General features: G+C 38.7%; 6 protein-coding genes and 1 non-coding gene across 10 annotated transcripts; 3 read left to right on the top strand and 4 right to left on the bottom strand.

The window, feature by feature from the left end:
* Window positions 1–513: 513 nt before the first annotated feature.
* Window positions 514–2,460, bottom strand: LOC18019118 (60S ribosomal protein L4-1). Its single transcript, XM_006398680.2, has 2 exons — window positions 1,300–2,460; window positions 514–817 (listed from the first exon to the last, which is right to left on the bottom strand). Exons 1-2 carry the CDS (start codon window positions 2,404–2,406, stop codon window positions 704–706), a joined length of 1,221 nt encoding a protein of 406 aa, XP_006398743.1. The 5' UTR covers window positions 2,407–2,460; the 3' UTR covers window positions 514–703.
* Window positions 2,461–3,137: 677 nt separating this feature from the next.
* Window positions 3,138–4,730, bottom strand: LOC18019117 (mediator of RNA polymerase II transcription subunit 4). Its single transcript, XM_006398679.2, has one exon. It carries the CDS (start codon window positions 4,560–4,562, stop codon window positions 3,255–3,257), a length of 1,308 nt encoding a protein of 435 aa, XP_006398742.1. The 5' UTR covers window positions 4,563–4,730; the 3' UTR covers window positions 3,138–3,254.
* Window positions 4,731–4,883: 153 nt separating this feature from the next.
* On the bottom strand, window positions 4,884–8,085 carry LOC18019116 (protein REVEILLE 4). Of its 2 annotated transcripts, none has more exons than XM_006398678.2 (9): window positions 7,781–8,085; window positions 7,131–7,188; window positions 6,919–7,042; window positions 6,665–6,823; window positions 6,441–6,566; window positions 6,252–6,361; window positions 5,811–5,870; window positions 5,385–5,528; window positions 4,884–5,239 (listed from the first exon to the last, which is right to left on the bottom strand). In XM_006398678.2, the coding sequence occupies exons 1-8, from the start codon at window positions 7,993–7,995 to the stop codon at window positions 5,478–5,480; spliced, it is 903 nt and encodes a 300-aa protein (XP_006398741.2). In that variant the 5' UTR covers window positions 7,996–8,085; the 3' UTR covers window positions 4,884–5,239; window positions 5,385–5,477. The 2 variants fall into 2 exon arrangements, with proteins under 2 accessions (XP_006398741.2, XP_024012210.1); XM_024156442.1 differs by having other exon boundaries at window positions 5,385–5,506.
* Window positions 8,086–8,948: 863 nt separating this feature from the next.
* On the top strand, window positions 8,949–13,232 carry LOC18019115 (pentatricopeptide repeat-containing protein At5g02830, chloroplastic). The gene is made up of 12 exons (XM_006398676.2): window positions 8,949–9,564; window positions 9,641–9,728; window positions 9,837–10,041; window positions 10,160–10,267; window positions 10,455–10,619; window positions 10,708–11,298; window positions 11,493–11,558; window positions 11,654–11,734; window positions 12,014–12,111; window positions 12,221–12,431; window positions 12,536–12,596; window positions 12,765–13,232. Exons 1-12 carry the CDS (start codon window positions 8,991–8,993, stop codon window positions 13,091–13,093), a joined length of 2,577 nt encoding a protein of 858 aa, XP_006398739.1. The 5' UTR covers window positions 8,949–8,990; the 3' UTR covers window positions 13,094–13,232.
* Window positions 13,231–14,972, bottom strand: LOC18019114 (DNA topoisomerase 6 subunit A). The gene is made up of 2 exons (XM_006398675.2): window positions 14,312–14,972; window positions 13,231–14,173 (listed from the first exon to the last, which is right to left on the bottom strand). Exons 1-2 carry the CDS (start codon window positions 14,846–14,848, stop codon window positions 13,421–13,423), a joined length of 1,290 nt encoding a protein of 429 aa, XP_006398738.1. The 5' UTR covers window positions 14,849–14,972; the 3' UTR covers window positions 13,231–13,420.
* Window positions 14,973–17,378: 2,406 nt separating this feature from the next.
* On the top strand, window positions 17,379–17,460 carry TRNAS-UGA. Its single transcript has one exon. It is a non-coding gene; the product is annotated as a tRNA-Ser (tRNA).
* Window positions 17,461–17,872: 412 nt separating this feature from the next.
* On the top strand, window positions 17,873–22,266 carry LOC18019113 (two-component response regulator-like APRR7). 3 transcript variants are annotated; one of them, XM_024155767.1, is made up of 9 exons: window positions 17,873–18,106; window positions 18,521–18,866; window positions 19,081–19,242; window positions 19,381–19,514; window positions 19,625–19,789; window positions 20,083–20,257; window positions 20,349–20,796; window positions 20,909–21,563; window positions 21,823–22,266. In XM_024155767.1, exons 2-9 carry the CDS (start codon window positions 18,539–18,541, stop codon window positions 21,940–21,942), a joined length of 2,187 nt encoding a protein of 728 aa, XP_024011535.1. In that variant the 5' UTR covers window positions 17,873–18,106; window positions 18,521–18,538; the 3' UTR covers window positions 21,943–22,266. The 3 variants fall into 3 exon arrangements, with proteins under 3 accessions (XP_024011535.1, XP_006398735.1, XP_006398737.1); XM_006398672.2 differs by having other exon boundaries at window positions 18,424–18,866; window positions 20,352–20,796; XM_006398674.2 differs by having other exon boundaries at window positions 18,424–18,866.
* Window positions 22,267–22,504: the final 238 nt, after the last annotated feature.

Genomic DNA, 22,504 nt, shown 5'->3' with positions numbered 1-22,504 from the left:
AATCTTCCATAAAATTCTGACTGATTCTGTTCAAACCTACAAGGAAAGTGGCGAAACGTTATCTGAAAAAAACTATAATCATTCGGAAAGTTGTGATTATACTTCTTTTTTTTCGGAGTTAACAGTCTATTAATATTCGACACAAAAAGAGTCTAGTAAACATTTCCAATTAGCGGAAAACAATATCTTCCTTTGTTGACAAAAGAGACCTTTACTTATAGTTTGCTTTTTTCTTATTCCCCCCTGAAAATTTGGGAAACTTGAAGCGCAAGAAAAGATATTCTAAGTCACTTTGTTATATTCCAGGTTATGAGATTTACCATCGCAGTGATCCCTCGCATTGACATTAGTACTAACAGATTTTCATGAATAAACCTAGCATCCTTAGTAATAGACTCACGGCAACTATTTGTTATGATGATGAGGATCAAATCCGTTGCATCAAAGAGGTTTTGATGATAACAGATATTGCTTCATCAAATTTTTGCAGTGGAGGAATTTTTGGGAAAAAAAAAAGTAAAAGCACTAATGATTGATAAGAGTTGAAAAACATGCATACTTCTTAATCCTCTTACGATCTCAACAACATCACAACTCGAGAGAGTAAAAATCCCAGATAGATCCAACACAAATAAAGACCAAAAAACAGATAACCAAAATCTTCGCCTAAATATGAGAGAATTTGCCATGAATGAAAGCATTATTACTGGCTGGCACCGAGCCACTTGGTGAAGTTATCAAACTCGGTGTAATCACTGTCGGAGATCATAGTCTGGTACCAAGCCTTGCCTGCTGCTTTGATAGCTTGTGCCTCCTCCTATAGTAAAGAAGGTAACAAGAGAGTTAGAGAAGTGAGACAACTTTGTGATTCTAAAACACAACAAACAATCAACACAACTGAGATGGACAGGCAGTTTCAATTAAACATGAATACATTTATGTCAAGACAGAAAATATAAGAGCAAGCAACTTTTGATCCTGAATACAAGACCCTATGAAATGTTCAAGATAGAATCTCTCTCTGTACACCTAATCGCATCAATGACTTAACAAGAGATAACGACTCGATAAATACAGTGTAGACTGCTTAGCAAAAACGAAATCAACCCACTTTCTATCGTGCATTGTCATGTACTGACAAAACTTAGCGACGTCAAAAGATTAAGAATTTGTATACGCTATATCATCAGATGCAAAGGACTCTCGAGCTAGACAGAACAAAATCAGAATCTTCAAAATTCAGAAATAATCATCCAATAGAGCCGAGAATAGAAAAAAAAAAGTGTGGAGTTTTGTTACCTTAGTGACGATTTTCCTCTTCTTCTCGAGCTTCTCCTTCTTGGACTTAACCCTTTGAGCTTCAGCCAACAAAGACATCCTCTTTGCGGTCTTAGCATACGGATTCAACTTAAGCATCACATTAAGGTTCTTCAATGGGTTCTTCTTGAGAACAGCTCTCTTTGCATCCTTCTTAATCGGCTTCACCACGCTCTGAACCTCATCGGAGTTGATAATCCTAGCAAGATCGGCGTTCACCATCTTCGCACGAGGCAAGACGTAACCCTTCTTCTTCTCAGATGGCTTCTCGAACGAGCCATAGATGGACTCAAGCTTCTCAAAAGCAGACTTAGTCCAGATCACAAACCGACCAAGGTGACCACCAGGAGCTAGCTTCAACAAGTTAAGCCTCTCTACATGACAGAGCTCAACACCAGGAAGATTCCTGAATGCCTTAACAATCTTAGCACCTTCGGTTCCGTAAACAACAAGAGGACCTTTCCGAGAAATGTAACGGCGATTCCTCGCTTTACCCTTACCAGGACGGATTCCGATGCTGTCCTTGGCCTTCTCCGCATCGTCATACGCACCGATCTGCTTCAAAACCTTAATCGCAGCGGAAGTCTTCTCCACAGCTTCAGCTGAATCACTAACAACAAGCGGCATCTCAGGAACATTCTCGATCTTGTGACCACGAGCCATCACAAGAGACGGAACAGCAGTAGCGGCAATCGCCGAAACAATCGCGTGTCTCTTCATGTTGACATTGACACGACGGTGCCAGCGTCTCCAGATCTTAGTCGGAGCAAACATCCGACCACCACGACACATGTTTCCGAACGCCGCTTGACCGGCGCGGTGAGTTCCACCGCCGGGAACACGAGGGATACGCGACACGGCACGTCCGGTTCCCCAAGACTCGGCGGAAGTCTGGTGACCGGCCTTTTTGGAGACTGCATAAGGCTGACGGCTGTTGTTGGAGATTTGGGCGTGCACGAAATTGACGATGTCTGGCCTCACTGGTGCAGTCATGACGTCTGGTAAACACACGGTGTTGGATTGGTCGGTGCTCATGTCACCGTCGATTCCTTGAACGGTGACAAGAGGGCGTGCGGCGGCGGCTGCCATTGTTTTGGCTAGGACAAAGTTTCGGATTTTGAGGCTGTGCGCTAGGGTACAAAGCACATCAAATGTAGTTAGGGTTTCTGGCGAGCTATATAGTAAAATGGAAGAAGTATATGCGGGCCTGAAATGCTCAGAGGCCCAAATAAAATAGAAAACAACTTATAACCTATCTTTTTAACTGAAAAAAATGCGTTTACGGTTTACGGTTTAGAACGGTTGCTATATTCAAGAGGAAAATGGGTGACATTAGTCTGAATAAAATTTGAAATGTGAGAATTCGATAAATTTTCAGATGATAATATAACTTCATTTTGTTCAAAATATTTCTTGCAATTGATATACGAAAGGTAGGTTTGAGTATGTATTATGATAGGGGGTTTTGGGTATGTACTCTGATGTCGCATGTATGCAGTTTTTTTACCTGTGTAAGTAATAGATTCAAATGTCAAGTTGTTGCATTAACTCTACCAGGTTGTTGAAACAAGATCTATAACAATCCAATTTTTGTAGCCAAAGGCATCAACTGCTTTCTTGAAAGTTGGAACTTACGAGAAGAAATACTGAAGCTAAAGTCTAAAGACTGAATGTAGAAAAAAGATATGCAATAATTCTGTCAACTGAATTAGAGATTTAGCAACTGCCAACACAGCTTTATGCCGGAAGAAACAATTTTGATATATCAAAGATACTGGAAACGGCGAGGCATATACTAAAAATATTTCCACAAAGAAATGTCAAACGAAATGCAACTAAGTAGAAAATTTCACATTAGTCAAATTCAAAACTTGTCCAAGAATTAGCAGTAACATAGACCTTATATCGAGAATCATCATCAATCATAATGTTGTTGATTAGTCCTCGTCATCTGAGCTACCATCATCGCTGCTGTAATCACTGCTACTATCACTCTCCATGATGTCGAGCTGAACAGGTCGGACCTGTATGACGTCAGGAGGCCTGTGAAGTCCAGGAGGAGGAGGCCGCATTTGTTGCTGCTCCTGGGCTCTAGGTGCAAGAATTGACTCCAATGGCGGTAACACAACAGGGTCTCCTGGTTTCCATCCGGGAGGTGGCAATGGCAAATCTTTAGGCAATTCCACTGGCATTCCTGGTTTCCATCCAGAGGGAACTGCGATATCAGGCGGAAGAAGGTTTTGAATTGCAGAAAGATTCACAGTTTCTGGTGGTGGTAATGGTGGCTCCATGAGCGCTTCAACCTTCTTCTCCATGGTTTCTACGGTTTTAGGTAGACCGATATCGAGATCAGCGAAGGCGTAGAGCTGAGAAGCTCTCATTTGCTCGTCTTGAGGAGCTGGTGGCAATGCTCCACGGAGAGGTGCTTGCCCTGCACCGAATTCCGGCGGAGCAAATGTGGTGTAGCTAATCTTGTGAGCGTAAGCTAATATGTCCTTTAGCTTGAGCTGAGAAGAAACCGTGGTTGTAACAGAGGATGAAGAAGTAGAAGAAGACCCATTGTCATTACCTTCTTCTTCTTCTTCTTCAGTTACGGTTTTGCCTCTCTTTGGCTTGCGATAATCGGAGTAGTCGTCAACGAGCATATCGAGAACACGCTCTGCTTCTTTGAGCTTGTTGGCGAACGCGAGAAGAGAGGAATCTTTGGATTTGATCTCACGCGCGACCTTCTGTTTCGCGTCCTGCAGGTCGAGGATCTCTTGAAGCTCCGTCACGGCTTCGAAGAGCTGCGTCTGGAGGGAATTGAACTGAGAGAGGATCTCCTTCGTGGATAAAGGATTAGGGTTTTCAAGCGGCGGAGGAGGCGGTAACGAGTGCGAGGAGAGGAACGAAGGGAGAGAGCCACGGAAAGCCGAGAGCCAGAGAGCGCGATTGGGAGACACATCGAATAGCTTAGACGTTAAAACCGCCATCTGCTGGAGAAGAGCCTGAGCTCTCGGCAATGGCGGAAGGAGTGAAAGCAGAGCTGACGACGAAATAGTCGCCGACGCTGAGGCTGCGGCTGCGGCTGCGGAGGATGAAGGTTGTAGATTAGAAGGTTGTTGGATCTGTTGGTGCTGAGATTGGGAGGACGAAGAAGAGGTTGGATGGCCATGACGAGGAGGCGTTGGATTTTGTACGGAGGGAGAACCAGGACCTGTTAACCCTAATCTCGCCGGAGATTGAACGATCTGATGCTGTAGCATCCTCGCCGCCGGCGAATTATTCCTCGAAAGAAAGGGTAACCGAAGGTGATTTGAAGGGTTAAGTATGCATTTAGAGAGTATCTCGCGGAAAATAGAAGAGAACAATCCAAGAGAGCTCAATGAAGAAAGAAGACAACGCGAAGCCTTTTTCTCCTTACAGTTATAGATCGACGGTGGATCAGTGGGCCAAAAAAGAAAAAAGCCGAACTTTTTACAAGTCTTCTGTGCAGGCCAAAAGGTTCTAAAGACCGGCTTAATGAAATTCTTCCCGATTATTGTTAACCGGATGTTGGAATACATTAGATAGAAATGCTCGAGAAATATGGAAGTTGATGGTTGATACAGAATACACTTACTGAAATACAATACAACAGAACTATGTACCTCACTTCACTTGTGGGTTTAGTGGTAACTGCTACTTGTTACATTGCCTTTGGTTTCAGTAGATGACCCACAAAAAAAATCCAATCGCAGAAAGTGCGAAAGAGACTACAAATTACAAAACGCATGAACAAATAGGTATCAAAAAGAAAACCCAATTGGTAACCATTTTTCTACTACATACACACACATTGACAAAATATATATAACCATTCACCGAACTGGTTCTGACCGAAACTGCCATATTCCCCTCTTGTTCAGTTATGTTCTCCTCAGACAACAACCGTTAACAGCATCTGATACAATCCACCAAATGTAGAGAGATCAGATAAACTCTTACCCGAAACCTTAAGAGAACTGTGATCAGGATTATAGCAGCTGAGCTGAGATTAGATCTAGTTATATTAATGTCGGAAGAATGAGATACAAAACAACACTTACTTGATAACTGATAGACAGTTGTTGTGAGCAAGTAGTCCTCCTGAGAAGATATATCACTTGTTTGGTTCTTGACCAGGGATCCCGCACTAACAGCTACGAGCTCAAGTGTTCAGGACCTTCCTCTGCAGCATCAAAGTATTCAGACTATTTCAAGATTAGATTACATCTGTTGCAAGGAATCGATCCACAAGTCCGCAGTTGATGTTTCTATATATATCCCACAAAGCACAACAATCATCATTTAATCATTTGGATAGTTTAAAGCAGAATAGACTATTTTCTAACAGTTTAGCCCAAGTTTAAACTTGAAGGAACATAGTCAACAAATGTGTTACGTTACGTGGGCGAGATTCACTCTATGTACTAACACGAAAAGATGTCTCATAGCCCAGCCAGCATGGATATTATGATAAACTTAATACTTACAGCAGGTTCGAAGTCAGGGTTTGACAAGTTCACTGTGAGGTTTCTCATCAATAGCAGAACCTGCGAGACATACTGCGATTAGTGAAAGGTACTGTAAATAGAACAATCACTGACAGCTACGAATAGGTACCAGGACACTTAGAAAAAATGAGCCGAGGTTATAAAGCCCCATTATTTGGCGAACATCTCCATAGAATCATGGTACCAATCAAACTTTGAAACAAAATCTATAGATGCAACCTTTATTAGATTCAGCTGTTTAAGAGGATAAAACCAGTACTTGTACAAGTTAGATTAATGGAAGGGAAAACACCACAACGCCAGATTATGGTTGCGTAGTTCTAGTAGACGCCTAATGATGAAATGATAGATATACCACTAACACACACACACACACACATAAATTATAACCTAAAGGCAAGCAAGCAAGCTCTAACTTACAGTTTCGAAATTTATAGGATCCATTTCCTTGAGCTTTTTCATGCGGCCTTTGCTGTCAGGATCAAAGACACTCCCAATGAAGTTATAAACTTCAGCAAAATCAGGAAGACCTGCAAGAAAAACCATAAGAACAGTGTCCACCATAAACTGGAAACTCAGAGACAGTCCCGCAATTGTTAGGATAACCACCGTGCATTGAGGGAGCTTGATTCGCCGGTCTTAAATCCTTGCAATCTGATTGTGTCCTGCTTGAGCTTCCTATACCAGATGCTGAAGGACTACTCGCACTTGTTGTGCCATTCGATTCAATAGCAACTGAAACAATAACATTGTAAGCTGCATTTAGCATATGAACCTTCATCAGATGGAGCAAGCAAAATACAAAATAGATCGAGTGCATATGAGAATCATGCCTTCTCCTCCACAAAGAGTACCAACTTCATCTTCTGGTAGAATCACCCCGCTAACGGCTATGTTTAGCAATGCAGAGGTGTCATCATCCCATGATGCATATCCTGGCACATTATTCATTTGAGTAGGAAAAGCCATGGAAACGTGAAGCGACATTTGAGCTGCAAAATTGAGTTTGAGTTCAGAATTCAGATTGAATACATGTGATACGTCCTCTCTCCAAACAAAGTACTTTTGTATTTGTAATAGATCTAACCATTCTTGGATGCCTTTTGAGGATAAGGATGAGCAGCTTTGCGCTTAGGCCTAGGGGGTGGTACGTGTGCTAAAGTCCCGTTTTTCTGGACCTTTAAAAAGTATTTCTGAGCATGGCTCCTGATCTGTAGTAAATCAAGTAGGCAGAGGATAAATTGGGTGGGGAAACATGCCAATGTATTAACCAAAATGGAAAAGCAGCTGATTTCAAACCTGAATTACTGTCTTTGAACCAACAAAATCTTCAATTTTTTTCCAGTCACGATCAAACCTAAGGACGTAAGAAAATTGCCAGAGGCCAGTAGTATCAGCAACAAAGTGTCTGAATAAAGACACTGGCTTTTGCAAAAGCCCATTTATAATGCAAAACCAGTTGCTAAGTTCTCTATCGAAACATTTTGGGCAACGGGCAACCTAAGAAGATAACCTATAGGTTGGTTTTATGAAAGAGAAAACTTTCATCAGATATTACCTGAAACTCTGGTCTATCTGATCTACAATCAAAAGAGCCCACTGTAGCTTCTGCAAAAATTCCATTTAACATTCATCTGAACCTTAGGCAAAACTCCAGATGATCTAATATATAACCAAACCTTGATCTGATGAAACTCTATTTCACTATATTATCCTCACATGATATTTTATCCCAAAAGGCCAGATTAACAAACCGTAAAGGTCAGAACTTTGTACGCAAGTACCTAACATACAAAGTCCTTCTCTGATAAGTGTGTTAAGCAGAAAATCAGAAATGAAGCAAAATTACGCAAATTCAGCTACGACGGGAGTTCTAAACACACAAAATCGGTAAATCAAATCCCATCTCGAAGAAGAAAAAAAGTGAGAAATAGAGCCAGTAGTTTTACAATTGAAGAGCTTCCAGAAACTTATCGTGCTCTCCTTCTGTCCAACTCTCTCTGGACTTGGTGATCGTGTAAGCTTTCCTCACCTTCTTCTCCGGAGCTTCTGCAGCTTCCATCGATGAAGAAGCCACCGTCGTTGTAGTCTCTGTAAGAACTGTGGACGTTTCCGTCGGTTTATCTTCAGCGACCACCGGATTGTTTGACGGCGACGAGGTCATCAGTGTATTTTGAAGATAGCGATCGTTCAGAGAGATAGCACAACAGAGAGAGAGATAGAGAGATAGAGAGATAGAGAGATAGAGAGATAGAGAGAGAGGGAGAAATGACAATATCCACATGGCGGGCAGGAAGTTGGTGTAAATATGTGGTGACGGTTCGCTTCGAATTTGAGGCCATCCATTTTTTTTCCCTTTTCTTTTTATATTCATTCATCAATTTTTAAAATCAGTCTTCTTCTTTTTTTTTTTTGTCCTTTCGATGTGAGCTTCAAACTAATCACGTGCTATACAGTTCATGTGTCGATGTTTATTCCGATTCTTTCCTCAAATTAGGATGCAAAAAGAAAAAAACTTGAAAGGAACAAGAAAGAAGAAGAATATATGACCAAGTCTTCTATATAAAACCGAATTAATCCCTTGGAAAACTTATTTCTTGAAGGAAACAATTGAGAGCATGTGGTTTTCATTTTTTTTCCTCTAAATATTAAAACAACCGCAAATTCTAGTAGTGTACCAATGTTAAAAGTCAATTATTATTTAATATCTAGTATTCCTGTAGTTGCATGAATTTGATACCAACATTCTTTTTTTGATAGTTCCTGCACAAAATGTTTGGCCTAACTTTTACGTTTGAAGGTTTTTGTATGTTAGAGTATTACGTTTGCTCATAAACATTTGACACCAGTCACGCTCATAAACATTTGACACCAGTCACGCTCATAAACATTTGACACCAGTCACAAAATGTTTGGCCTAACTTTTACCGATCCAAATAAACATTTGTGTCATCACCGTACCAAATCGGGTTAGTCTAACCGGTGCATTGTATTACCACAAATCCGGTCCGGTACGGAAGTTGTAAGAATAGCCTTTCAAATCCAATCCATTCACAAGTCCCGGATTTTTTTACATTGGAAAATAATTGAAAAAATAAAAATAAAAACCGAGAAAGAGTGAGTCACAATGATGATGATGATCCCAACCGTGGGCGAGGAATGAGGGACCTTGTCATCGTCTTTGGCTCCTCCTCCGTCATAACCAATCCTCACCACCGTCGCTGTTACGCCACCGCACCGGAGCTCAACCGAAAACTTAAATCCACTTCTTCTCTCACCAAGCAACTGCCGTCGCTGCCACAGCAACACACATCTTCTCCTGCTTCAGTTTCCTCGGCGAATGCTCTCTCAAGCCACTTCTCTGACGCCGTGAGATGGATTCCAGACGGCTCTGTAGAGTATTACGCTGATTTCGCCTCGAAGCTCGCCGAGGACGGCCGAATTCAAGACGTGGCCCTCATCGCCGAGACCTTGGCTGCAGAGTCCGGAGCTAATGTGGCACGTTTCGCTTCGATGGTTGATTCTGATCTCTTATCGAAAGGAATATCGTTGAATCTTCGACAAGGAAAGATTGAGAGCGTGGTTTACACCTTGCAAAGGATTGAGAAGGTAGGGATTGCTCCACTGGACCTCGTCGATGAATCGTCTGTGAAACTTATGAGGAAACACTTTCGCGCAATGGCTAACTCTGTGCAAGTGGAGAAAGCTATTGACCTTATGGAGATACTCGCGGGTAATAAATCTTGCTCTTACACTGTTTTTAGGCCAGATTTTTGACTTCTGACTCGAGCGGCTGGTGCTTACTCCAGGTTTCAGATTCAAAATCAAAGAGCTTGTGGACCCGTTTGATGTCGTAAAGATTTGTGTTGACATTTCCAATCCGCAATTAGCTATTAGGTAAGGCTTGTTGCTCTCCCTTACTGTCCTGAATGCAGAATGTAACTGTACTTCTGTTTGTTCGCAAAGCATTTTGAGCCATGACGATTTGATAAATATACAATGCAGATATGCATGTCTTTTGCCCCATACAGAGTTATTGCTTTGTAGAATTATCCATGGTTTCGGAAAGAAAGGAGATATGGTCTCTGTATTGACAGCATATGAAGCCTGCAAACAGATTTTAGACAATCCTAACATGTATATATACCGCACTATGATAGATGTTTGTGGCTTATGTGGGGATTACGTTAAATCGAGGTATATATATGAGGTAATACCCTGATTATACTACATGCTTTGCATAAGTATCTTTTGAGTAAACCAATAAGTTCACTTTTGTCTGCCATCCTGCATTTGAGATTTGTCGTTAACTCAAAATCTTGTGGCAGGATCTTCTCAAAGAAAACATTAAGCCAAACATTTATGTTATGAACAGTCTAATGAATGTTAATTCCCATGATCTTGGGTACACACTAAAAGTATACAAGAATATGCAGGTATGTTCTTTCATCTATCTCTTGATAACACTATATGTATTAAGAGAAAAGATATGAGTAGGTGAACTGTTCTGGATAATTTATCGAATTGTTAAGTGCTATGTTGATGTTGGTTTAGTCTACCCTAAAACTTTCAGATTTAGGAGTGCGTATTGACTGACCTTCAAACTCTACATGTCATGGGCAGAAACTTGATGTTACAGCTGACATGACATCCTACAATATACTGCTGAAAACATGTTGCCTGGCTGGACGGGTTGATCTCGCCCAGGACATATACAAAGAAGCAAAGCGAATGGAATCTTCTGGACTGTTGAAGTTGGACGCCTTTACATATTGTACTATTATAAAGGTACAAAACTGGCATGTTTGGGAAACTAAGGCTACCAATATTTTGCTTTTGTATCTCTTTGAGTCTCTAAATAATGCTTCGAGATCAGGTTTTCGCAGACGCAAAGATGTGGAAAATGGCTCTAAAAGTCAAAGAGGATATGCAATCTGTTGGTGTAACCCCTAATACTCATACATGGTCATCGTTAATCAGCGCATGTGCCAACGCAGGTCTAGTAGAGCAGGCAAATCACCTATTTGAAGAAATGCTTGCATCTGGTTGTGAGCCTAATTCTCAATGTTTCAACATCCTACTGCATGCTTGCGTTGAAGCTTGCCAGTTTGACCGAGCTTTTCGTCTTTTTCAATCTTGGAAGGGAAGCTCAGATAAGGAAGCCTTATATGCAGATGATATAACTGGTAAAGGTAGCATTTTCAGCCCAAATAAACTGAAAAATCATGGTAACGGGTCTTTGGTGAATACCAATTCTTCACCTTATATCCAAGCTTCAAATAGATTTTTCTTCAAGCCAACAACAGCGACATATAATATACTCCTAAAAGCCTGTGGTACCGATTACTATCGAGGAAAAGAATTGATGGACGAAATGAGGAGCCTAGGTCTTGCACCTAATCAAATAACATGGTCGACTTTGATCGATATATGTGGAGGTTCAGGCGATGTAGAAGGTGCTGTAGGGGTGAGTCAACTTTTCTCTTGATTTTTTTGAAATAATTCCTTCAGATATCTTTCCTAATACATAGAAATGACAGTAAGGTGATCATACATCTCCTGCTTCAGTTTATAAGCTTTCGGATCCGTTCAAAGTATCATTTATGGGATTTATGCAGATATTTGATAAGTTCCCTGATAGACATTCTTCTTCCAGCACAGATTTTGAGAACTATGCATTCCGCTGGAACCAGACCTGATGTTGTTGCCTATACAACAGCTATCAAGGTATTAATCTCTCTCTTAGTGGTGCTGACGTTTCTGCTTCGTTCTTAGTTATTTCTCAACTCAGAGGTGTGAAGATTCAGCATGCTATCTTTCAGATTTGCGCAGAAAATAAAAGTTTAAAGTTGGCATTTTCTTTGTTCGAGGAGATGAGGAGATATCAGATAAAGCCAAACTGGGTAATGCTCATGGTCGAATGGCTTTATTGCATTTTGTCCCTTTCATCTACTAGCTTCTTCCAGATATAAAGTTCTGTTAAATGCTGTATACTTTTACCCTCAATAAAATGATTCGACCACTCAACCGTAGGGAGAATCAGCAGAGTGAAATTAAGAGTGTGTAACAAAATTGTGCATATAAAGTCCTGAAGCTATTAGTACGGACCTCATTTAGCTAGGAAAGGAAAGCAGTTTCTCGATTGATTTCAGCATTTCTCAGCCCAGAATGTTGTTTCTCAGGTGACCTATAATACGCTTCTTAAAGCACGAAGCAAATATGGTTCTTTACTTGAAGTGCGGCAATGCTTAGCTATATATCAGGACATGCGAAAAGCAGGGTAAGTGCAATCAAGTTTGATGGTCTATATATGTTTCTCGTCTTGGTGGTTCTGCATCCTCAGATAAGTGGAAATATATTTGCTCACAAGCATAGCCACAATACTGCAGGTATAAACCTAACGATCACTTTCTCAAAGAACTTATTGAGGAGTGGTGCGAAGGAGTCATACAAGAAAACAGTCAAAGCCAAATTAAAACAAGCGACCAGGAAGGTACTAACTTAGGGAGACCTGTAAGTCTACTCATTGAAAAAGTAGCTACACACTTGCAAGAAAGAACAGCTGGAAACCTTGCAATTGACCTTCAAGGACTTACCAAGGTAAGCTAATGATGATGAGAAATTAAATATGTTAGGCGCTTATAATCCTATCAGTCCAACTCCTGAAGCATATGCTCGTGTCAAACATCTGCATCCAATTATAGGTTGAGGCTCGACTTGTTGTTCTAGCAGTTTTGCGGATGATCAAGGAAGACTATATCCGAGGTAAGATTAATACACACGTACACCAATACACCCTCTCTCTTGCATTTGCTGTTTTGACTCGGTTTCCATTTCACAGGCAAAAAGTCTGACGAAATCACGTGTTTTTGACTTATATACCAACACAGACTAAAAGGCACACTTGTAAATAACGGAATCTCCCTCTTGCAGGTGATGTTGTAACAGATGATTTGTTGATCATCCTAGGAACCGGTGAAGCAAATATCGATCCAGGAAAGCAAGAGATTGCTGTAAAAGATGTGCTAGTACAGCTCCTTAAAGATGAATTGTCTCTTGTGGTACTTCCTGCTGGACATAGACATGTGCTAGATATAACACTGGATGCACGATGTGTGGATGATGCAGACCAAGGTATAGAGCTTACCTCAGAGAACACCAAGTCGATTGTTGGTATATCCTCAACGAGGAGACCTGCAATTCTTGAGAGGTTGATGGTTACAAAGGCGTCTTTGCACCAGTGGCTGCAGCGCAAAAAGTAGCCGATCCTGACTGGTACATAACTAATCATCTGTGTATTCTATGCAAGTTTCAAACTAAATAGAAGACAATAGTGGTGAAAGATTGCACAACACCTCAGATGCACATATTGTGTTCCTTTTAAAATAAACAAAGAGTTTTCTTTTATTTCCTCTGTATCTTAAGGTAAATCAGCTTACAGATATTTTCCCAGTTCAACACATAAATAAAACCAAAAATCGATAACTGCAAAATAACTCAAATTCTAGTGAACAGGCAATTACATGATCGTAATTTTGTAGCATACACTTGTTGGTCTCTAGTTGAACAGTAAGACAGCAACATGATGATCAGAGCCAATCCTGCTGCTGCAGTTTCAGGGGCAAGTAAACTTCTGATAAATACTGGAAACCAAAAGAACTCAACGCCTGAATCTCAGCCTTCTGCTTTGTTTTCACCATCAGGTTGAGTTCCTCGACCCACCCGGGATTCTTCTTCACGAAATCCTCTTCGAGCATATCCTTTCCGGTCTTAATATCCTGCTCAGTCATTGGCAACCTACACTGTTCAGGTATCTTATACTTATCCAAATCACTTGGCCTGATTCCAAGCCATTTAATATCAGGTGTAGTCAAGTTTGCACTATCGTAAGACATGTTCTTCGACCCGCATCCATAGACAGACAAGATCTTCAACCCATAAGGGTCACTATCCACCAAGGCAAGCACGGGAAGCTTAAGCTCCATTTTCATTTTCCTCAAGAATAACCTTGTGGCTACATCAGGCTGGCCTTTTGCAGTGACGATGATACAGGGGAACCGGTTATAGAATCTGTCTTCAGCTAACCTTATATAAGCAGCATCTTTTTCAACTAGGAGTATGAACATAGCATCGCTCTGCATATCTCCGACCCGATCGATGTTTGGTGGAATGGCTTTCCCACCCATTCCCATCTTTGTGCAATCTATCATGTCCCCATTGTCACTGAATATGAGCCTTCCCACCACCACACCTTTCTCTGCTGCAATTACATTGAGGCTTGACCTTGTGCAGCCGAGCATACACGAGACATCATCCAACACCGCATCACTCTGTGTCTGGTCCTGAAATTCATCAAGGTTCCGAATTGAAACTTCTGTCGATTCGAAGATCCAACAAGAACTGGATCGAAAAGTGAATATCTTTCTTATGGGAACAAAGTATCAAATCTCAATGTGAAAACTGAAAACAAAGGAACTTACCTGGAAAAGCTTAACGTCGGTGTAGAAGAGATCACGCTTGGTGACGTGTATGTTTCTGAGGCATAGTTGGTGGATAAGGGCGAGGATGCGAGTGGTGATGGTGGTTTTCCTGACAGAAGAAACGGAGGCAAAGGGACGGAGGGTAGATTTGTCTTTTAGCACTATGCGGTCGAGCTCAGGGACATAGAGCTGGTTCGAGGCGGCGCGTGAGGGCACGCTGAAGGAGAATCCATCGCCGGCGAGGATGGAACGGGTAATTTGAACGATGACTGTCTCTATAGCTGTCTGCACGGAGGAGAGGGAGAGATCTGCGACTTCACGGCAGGAAGATGAGAGAGAGAGGTCGGCTAGGGTTAATGGTTTCGATGAGGACGACGAGGAGGCACCGCTACCTCCGGCGGCGGCGGCTGATAAAGAAGAAGAAATATAGGATTTGAGAAGCTGCAGAATAACGTCATCTGATTCCAGAATGTTTTTGAAAGGAAGATCCTCAGCTTGGTCATCTTTAGATCGCTTGCGCTTCTTCTTATCCGCCATTTCTAGACGGCGACGGCGAGGGAGACGCGGCGGCCGAGAGAGTACTGGTACTAACGATGGCGGGAAAATTTACTCCTTAGGTCAACGTATCTCGTGAAGGTCCATTTCTAGGGCAGATTGAGTGAGAGATATATTAATAATAAGAGGTTGTATAATTAATACTAGATTTTGCAATCCACGCGTATTAGGTTGATAAAAATTATATGCAATCAATTATATTTATTAAGATATAAATTTTATATGTTAGTATTTTAATAATATATTAATAATATTATGATGTTAATTTAATAATATTTATGTAAATAGTGAGGTTTTAACGAGTTTTTTTTCTTTCTTAAATCTATATACAATATGTATATTTCAAAAACATATTATTTAGTTAAAAACTTATAAGTTAATATAACCAAACCAACTAATTTTTTTTTTATAAATTAATCTAATGTTACTTTTTAAACATAGTATTGACATGATGATAAAATGTTATACATTCACTTTTTGTTAAAATCAAGAAGATAATTGTTTTTATCATTTTCACTTTTATTCCAATTATATATGTGTTCTTTAAAAATAATTAAAACAATAAAACAATAAAAATTAATATTTCATCTCTTTTCTTCATGTTCATTTTTATTCTTGTTATATCTGTTTTTATCATATTTATTTATTTAAATAATTTTTATATGATTATATTCAGTTTCATCATATTCATTCTCAGTTTTTTCTAATTATACAATTTAATCCATACAAATTTATAACAATGAAATAACCAATTGAGCAACTCAAAACTAAGATCTTCTACATTAATCTACTGCAATTCCAAGTCGAATATACAAAATGTAATTTTTTGATCATTTTCCCATAATATTTTACATGAAATTATTTGGAAATATGTTTTGCATATGTGAAAAAAATTTAGATGAATATAAATAATAATTATTAGTTATTTAAAATTTTACGTGAAAATTCTTAAAATCAAATATCTTAAACTTGTATAAGTAGCATATATTTTTTGATAGATAATAAATTAAATTTGTAACTTAAACAGTGATAATTGAGATTTTAATATCATGTTGATTTTTGTTATTTCTAGAGATTTAACTTATTTTTTAGTTTATTTTCTTAACCATAATATTAGAATTAGAAAACTTTTTATAATTTAAAATTTTGATATATACGAATAAAATTAAAATTTTAAATGCTGATGTGGATACTTTGAAAATAATATAGCTTTAACTGTTATTAATAATAGAATAATTTTAATTAACAATTTTTCCTATATTTTTGTATTAACAATATAATTTTATTATTTAGATTTTTTTTAATTTTAGTTATTGATGTGGACTAATAAAATTGATCTTTTAAATCTTTTGAGAATGTCTTTAGAGGCATATAGCTTTAATTTTTTTCAATAAATATATTTTTTTGTTAATAATATAATTTTAAAATTTGAAAATTGTCTTAATTTTAAATATTGATGTGGACCAATAAATTAAATTTGAAATCATATGTGGACATTCTTAGAGACATATAGCTTTAACTTTTATCAATAATAGATTTAGAAATCAAAGCTGGAAGATTCCACACGAGGCCGTTGCTGCAAGTGATTTTGGTATCTCCTCATTGTTTTGAGGCTTACCAAATGTATTCGGATGGTGTTTGGTCAGCTAATTGTTATCTTTGTGGTTAAGTTTAGGTTGTTAAAACCTTATCAGATGCTATGTTATTTCAAAAATCTAGCTCGAATACTCAGTCTCTTTCGACTTAATGACGGGACCTCTTTCTCTATTTTCAGTGCTTCTTTTTCAAAAGTGTCGAGTATTAATCACTTGACATGTTTCTCGGATTGCTTGAAATTTATCATTCTTCTCAAATTCTTTGGCCAAGCTTTGGAGATTTTACGGTTTTTTTTCAATATTAAAACGGTTTGTAGTGACTTTGTTTATATCTCCTTTTATTATATTCTTTGTAATTTAGCTAATAGTAAAACATATAATTTAGTCAAGTTAGTTCATTTATGTTGTAATGATTCATTTTTTTAGTAAAACCTAACTATATATATTTTTTTTTTGTTTATTTGACATGGTTGCACACACAGAAAAATAAAACTTAAAAATTACATAGTTATATGAAAATGCTAATGTAAGAGTCTCTAAATATGTGTGTATATGTTTAATTTAAATTTAAAATTTAAAATTTTAGTTTTTTATTATTAATATGAATTTTATGTATAATTTATTTATTTTTAATAATTTTTAAAAATAATAATAGAATTTGGAAATTTTTTAATTTTCAGTGTTGATCTGGACCAATAAAAAATTTATACATAATTTTTTTACTCAACAATAATATTAGAATTTGTAAACTTTCTTAATTTACTTATTCAACAATAATATTAGAATTTGTAAACTTTCTTTAATCTTGAATGTTGATGTGGACGAATAAAATTGCCTTTTTAAATCTTATGTGGACACCTTAAAATGTATTTAGCTTCAACTTTTATTAGTATAAGATATTGTAATTATGACAAAATGTCGATATGTCCGAGTGGTTAAGGAGATAGACTTGAAATCTATTGGGCTTCGCCCGCGCAGGTTCGAACCCTGCTGTCGACGTTTCTGTCTTTTTAAAATTTATTTTATTCGGCATAGAAAGGCTTTCTACTTAAAAATAATTCTATTTTACGGCCCAAATCATGAGCCCAAAATCTATAAAATCTTTTAACGCCCATCTCTTCCGCCAAAATCTAATCGACGGTCCGGATGAGCTAAAATTTGGCGTTTCCTTCCCTCAATTCCACGTGTCAACTCTGTAAAATCTCAGATCTGCCAGTAGCCTTCGGAACGACTGTTTTTGATATCGTCCACGTCAGCAATCCTTGCCAATAACGTGATGTGGAAATATCCGATCTGACGTGGGTCTTATCAAACGTTCGGGACCTCTAATTTTGTACACGTCAGATTTTGTATTTTTAATATTTCTTTTTTTTTTCCGCGACAATCTTTCTAATATCTATCTATCTCCGGAAAAAAAAAAATCGGTGGCTTATGGTCGTCTCCGATTTCCACTCTCTGGGAGACAGAAAAACCTCATAATCAAATTGTTCACTCTCCTTTATATTTGTTCTCTCTGAAGCTGAGAAGCTTCGATTCTTGTGTATTTGCTTGCCTTTTCTTGATTATGATGTCGTTTTGAGTCTATGTTTCTCTTTCCCAACCGTTAGCTGCTTTCTGCTGGATCCATTTTATTCTGGTTGAAGAGGTGATTGATGCTACTTTAGGAGCTCGATTCTTCTTTGTAGGATTTTCTTATTGTATGATTAGTTCCCGTTTGGAATTCAGATTGTTTTGTTTGGTCTTTGATTTGTTGTGATTAGTCGAGATTAGGTTTTTCGATTTGATGATTCTGCAACGAACTTACTTGATTAGCTTGGTGGTTTCAAATTTCGTGGTCTTCAACTCGTTGTTCTGTTAATCTGAGTTATTGGTCGAGTATAACAATTCTAGCTTTGGCATTTACAAAAATTAGGGTTTCTGCCTGTGTTTTGAATTTAACAATGGCCCTATTGGATTATTTAGGTCCTTACTGTTGTCTTCTTGGAGTTGTTTTCCCCGAGACCATTCTACTTGAAGAGAAGCATTTAAGTGTATTAATACTTTGATCATCTGAACTCAGCGAAGTAGAGTTGGTGTGATGAATGTTAATGAGGACGGTGAGGGTTCGCGTTACCCAATCACTGATCCAAAAACTGGAGAAACGAATTTCGAGAGGATTGAGAGTCGGACAGAGAGGCATAGTGGAGAAGATAAAGCCAATGGAAACACTTTGGATGTGAAGAACGGGAGTGCAGGGGCTGGGCAAGGCTCTGCTGGACTGCAAATTCCACAGTCGCAACAAACAGCGGCTACTGTTTGTTGGGAAAGGTTTCTTCATGTGAGAACCATAAGAGTTCTGCTAGTTGAAAATGATGACTGCACTCGTTATATCGTTACTGCGCTTCTTCGTAATTGTAGCTATGAAGGTCAGTTTCAAAGCCTAGGACCTCAGGCTGATCTATATTCTATAGCAATTTCAGTCTTCGTTGTTGTACACATGGTTCTTAAGTAACAAGTGTTGGTTGGCTAGCATGAATATTTTTGCAACTTTTTCGTGGTTGGTTAGGACCACGAATGGATAATGAGAAGCAACTTTTTCTTCCTTGGTTTTCTGATTGATTATCATCTCTGTCATGGCAGTTGTTGAGGTTGCAAATGGTGTACAAGCTTGGAAGGTGTTAGAAGATCTAAACAATCATATTGATATTGTGCTAACGGAGGTAGTTATGCCTTACTTATCTGGTATCAGCCTCTTATGCAAGATTTTGAATCACAAATCTCGTCGGAACATCCCTGTCATCAGTGAGTTCTCTGTCTCTTGTCGTTGTACATCAAGCACTTTTTTTAAGTAGTTACACTCTTTGTTGATTCTTCTCTAGCTTCCTTTCTGTTGGAAGTAGATGCTTTTAACTACATTCCCGTGTGAGCTTATTGTTGCAGTGATGTCATCTCATGACTCAATGGGGCTCGTCTTTAAGTGCTTATCAAAAGGAGCAGTTGACTTTCTCGTTAAGCCGATAAGAAAAAACGAGCTTAAAATCCTTTGGCAACATGTTTGGAGAAGATGTCAAAGTGTAAGTCGCTTACTCATATCTGATAAACGGTTGGCATTTGTTTGATCTATTTGATGTACAACTGGTGATAAAGTCATAGTATTTACTCTTTGATTGTTTCCTGTTCACAGTCTAGCGGCAGTGGGAGTGAAAGTGGAACACATCAAACTCAAAAGTCTGTGAAATCAAAGAGTATTAGAAAATCTGACAACGATTCAGGAAGTAGTGGTGAGAATGAAAATGGGAGCATTGGCCTGAATGCTAGTGATGGAAGTAGTGATGGGAGTGGGACGCAGGTAAGAAAAGTGTGCAAGATTAAGAATCTAATATTTTTATTTGATAAATTGCCCTCTTGAAATTTCTTCCCCATAAATGGTAGGGTTGGATGATCGAACTTCACATGTGCACTCAGATTCTAAATAATGGTGGAAGCGCTTAACTAATCAATGTTAGAACTCAGTGATGTTTGACTTAGTACTTTTCAGTGATAATCTGGGTGAAAATTGCTAGTTCATTCCGAAGTTTTATTTTGCAAACAGAAGCTTTATTTTGCAGAACTTAGAATTATTTTGATATATATTTTCTGCAGAGCTCTTGGACGAAAAAAGCTGTGGAGGTTGATGACAGTCCACGAACAGTATCTCCATGGGATCGAGTTGATAGCACCTGCGCACAAGTGGTACATTCCAACCCCGAGGTTCCCAGTAATCACTTGGTTGCAGCACTTGCTGAGAAGAAGAATCAAGAACAGGATGAAAAATTTGGTAAAGAAAAGGAAGCTGCGATCTCCCAGTTTCTTCCATTCTTATCTTTAAAGACATGATATTGAATGTTACTTCCCATTTATTTCTGCAGAAGATGTCACAATGGGTAGAGATTTGGAGATTAGTATTCGTAGAAATCAGGATCTGGCACTGGAGCCAAAAGATGAACCCCTAACTAAAACTACTGGCATTATGAGACAGGAGAATTCATTTGAAAAAAGCTCTAGTAAATGGAAAATGAAAGTTGGAAAAGGACCATTGGACCTCAGTAGCGAAAGCCCTTCAAGTAAACAAATGCATGAAGATGGAGGCTCGGGGTTCAACGCTATGTCTAGCCACCTTCAAGATAACAGAGAACCCAAGGCGCCTAACACACACTGCGACATATTAGATACAAGTGAAGCTGCTGTCAAAATTTCTGAAGTGACAATGCAAGTGGAACATAGTTCAAAGAGGCATAGAGGACTTAAAGATGATGGGACAGTAGTTAGGGATGATCGGAATGTGCTAAGACGTTCAGAGGGTTCAGCTTTCTCAAGGTACTTTTTTAAAACCATTAACAAATGCCAAAATTTATGTTTGCTTTTTGTTATATAACCATTAGATTGTTGTATTTGAAGAAGGATGAGATCGATTGTTGGACTTGTACAGGTATAATCCAGCCTCAAATGCACATAAGCTTTCTGGCGGGAACTTGGGAAGCAATTCTCTTCATGATAATAATAGCCAAGATCTTATAAAAAAGACTGAAGCGGCATGTGATTGTCACTCAAACATGAACGATAGTCTGCCCAATAATCATCACTCACGTGTCGGTAGTAATAACTTTGAAATGAGTTCCACAACTGAGAACAACGCTTTCACAACGCCAGGAGCTCCAAAAGTAAGCTCAGCAGGATCTTCATCAGCCAAGCATTCATCGTTTCAGCCTCTACCTTGTGATCATCACCAATCGTCCTATAATCTTGTTCACATCCCTGAGCGGAAGTTACCGCCACAAAGTGGATCCTCGAATGTGTACAATGAGGCGATTGAAGGTAACAACAACACAGTGAATTACAGTCTGAATGGAAGTGTATCAGGTAGTGGTCATGGAAGCAATGGCCCATATGGAAGCAGCAATGGTGTGAATGCTGGAGGGATGAATATGGGAAGTGATAATGGTGCTGGGAAAAGTGGAAGTGGCGATGGTAGCGGAAGCGGAAGTGGAAGCGGTAATATGACAGACGAAAATAAGATCTCTCAAAGGGAAGCTGCTTTGACAAAGTTCCGTCAGAAGAGAAAAGAGAGATGCTTCAGAAAGAAGGTATTATCTGGATCAACCTAAGGCTTTTGACTGTTTTATATTTTTTGTTCAACACATAAGATTCACAAAATAAAATCAGTTAAGAGCTTAATCAGCTTATATGCATGCATAAAGATGTGGTTTAGATTGATGGCCTCCACAACGATTATAACTCTGTAACCGAAATAAATCCACGATCTGTGTAACCGATAGTTTCCTTCACGTTTAATGATGCTTTGGTTTTTTCTTTATTCACAAAAAAAAGGATTGATTTTCTCAGGTACGATACCAAAGCCGGAAAAAACTAGCAGAACAACGCCCTCGTGTCCGTGGCCAATTTGTCCGTAAAACAGCCGCTGCAACAGACGATAACGACATAAAAAACGCCGAAGATAGCTAACGGGCTCTTCTCAGCCCCTCCCCAAAAAAAATTAGTAACGTTCTCATCGTCTTTGTTGGGAACAATCAATCTATCTATCAATCACCTGTTTTAACAATTTTTATTTACCCTCAAAGTCTGATTCTTTGATACTATTATTCCACGAAACAATGACACGACGACATTTGATTGTTTGTTATTGTCGTCGTTGTATGGTCTGGTTTGTGGATTTAGGACGAAGGGTTTGGTTCATGAGTTCGAGGATGTAGTTGTAGATGTTGTAAACTTGTAAAACAGTAACCACTGTTGTATATTTTTGTATAAGCTTGCTTTTGGGCCATAGTATGATACGGTGTCGTATTTGTGTATCACCATTATTTCTCTAGTATGAGATTAGCTCATCTCTTCAAACATTCTCTCTATTATTCAGATTCAGATAATCGAAAAATGTATTATGATGACTGCGATTTACAAAAGGTTATATTTTATTTATAACTCATGAAAATTATTCAATAAAATAAAACTGAGTATCTGACTATAGTTAACTTTTATTCTTCATTTTTGTGTTGAAATTTCATGAGTA

Source organism: Eutrema salsugineum, unplaced genomic scaffold (genome assembly GCF_000478725.1).
Source record: "Eutrema salsugineum unplaced genomic scaffold, Eutsalg1_0 scaffold_2, whole genome shotgun sequence".
NCBI classification, from domain to species: domain Eukaryota; kingdom Viridiplantae; phylum Streptophyta; class Magnoliopsida; order Brassicales; family Brassicaceae; genus Eutrema; species Eutrema salsugineum.
Note: the sequence above shows the minus strand (reverse complement) of the source record. Positions and strands in the feature narration are given on the sequence as shown.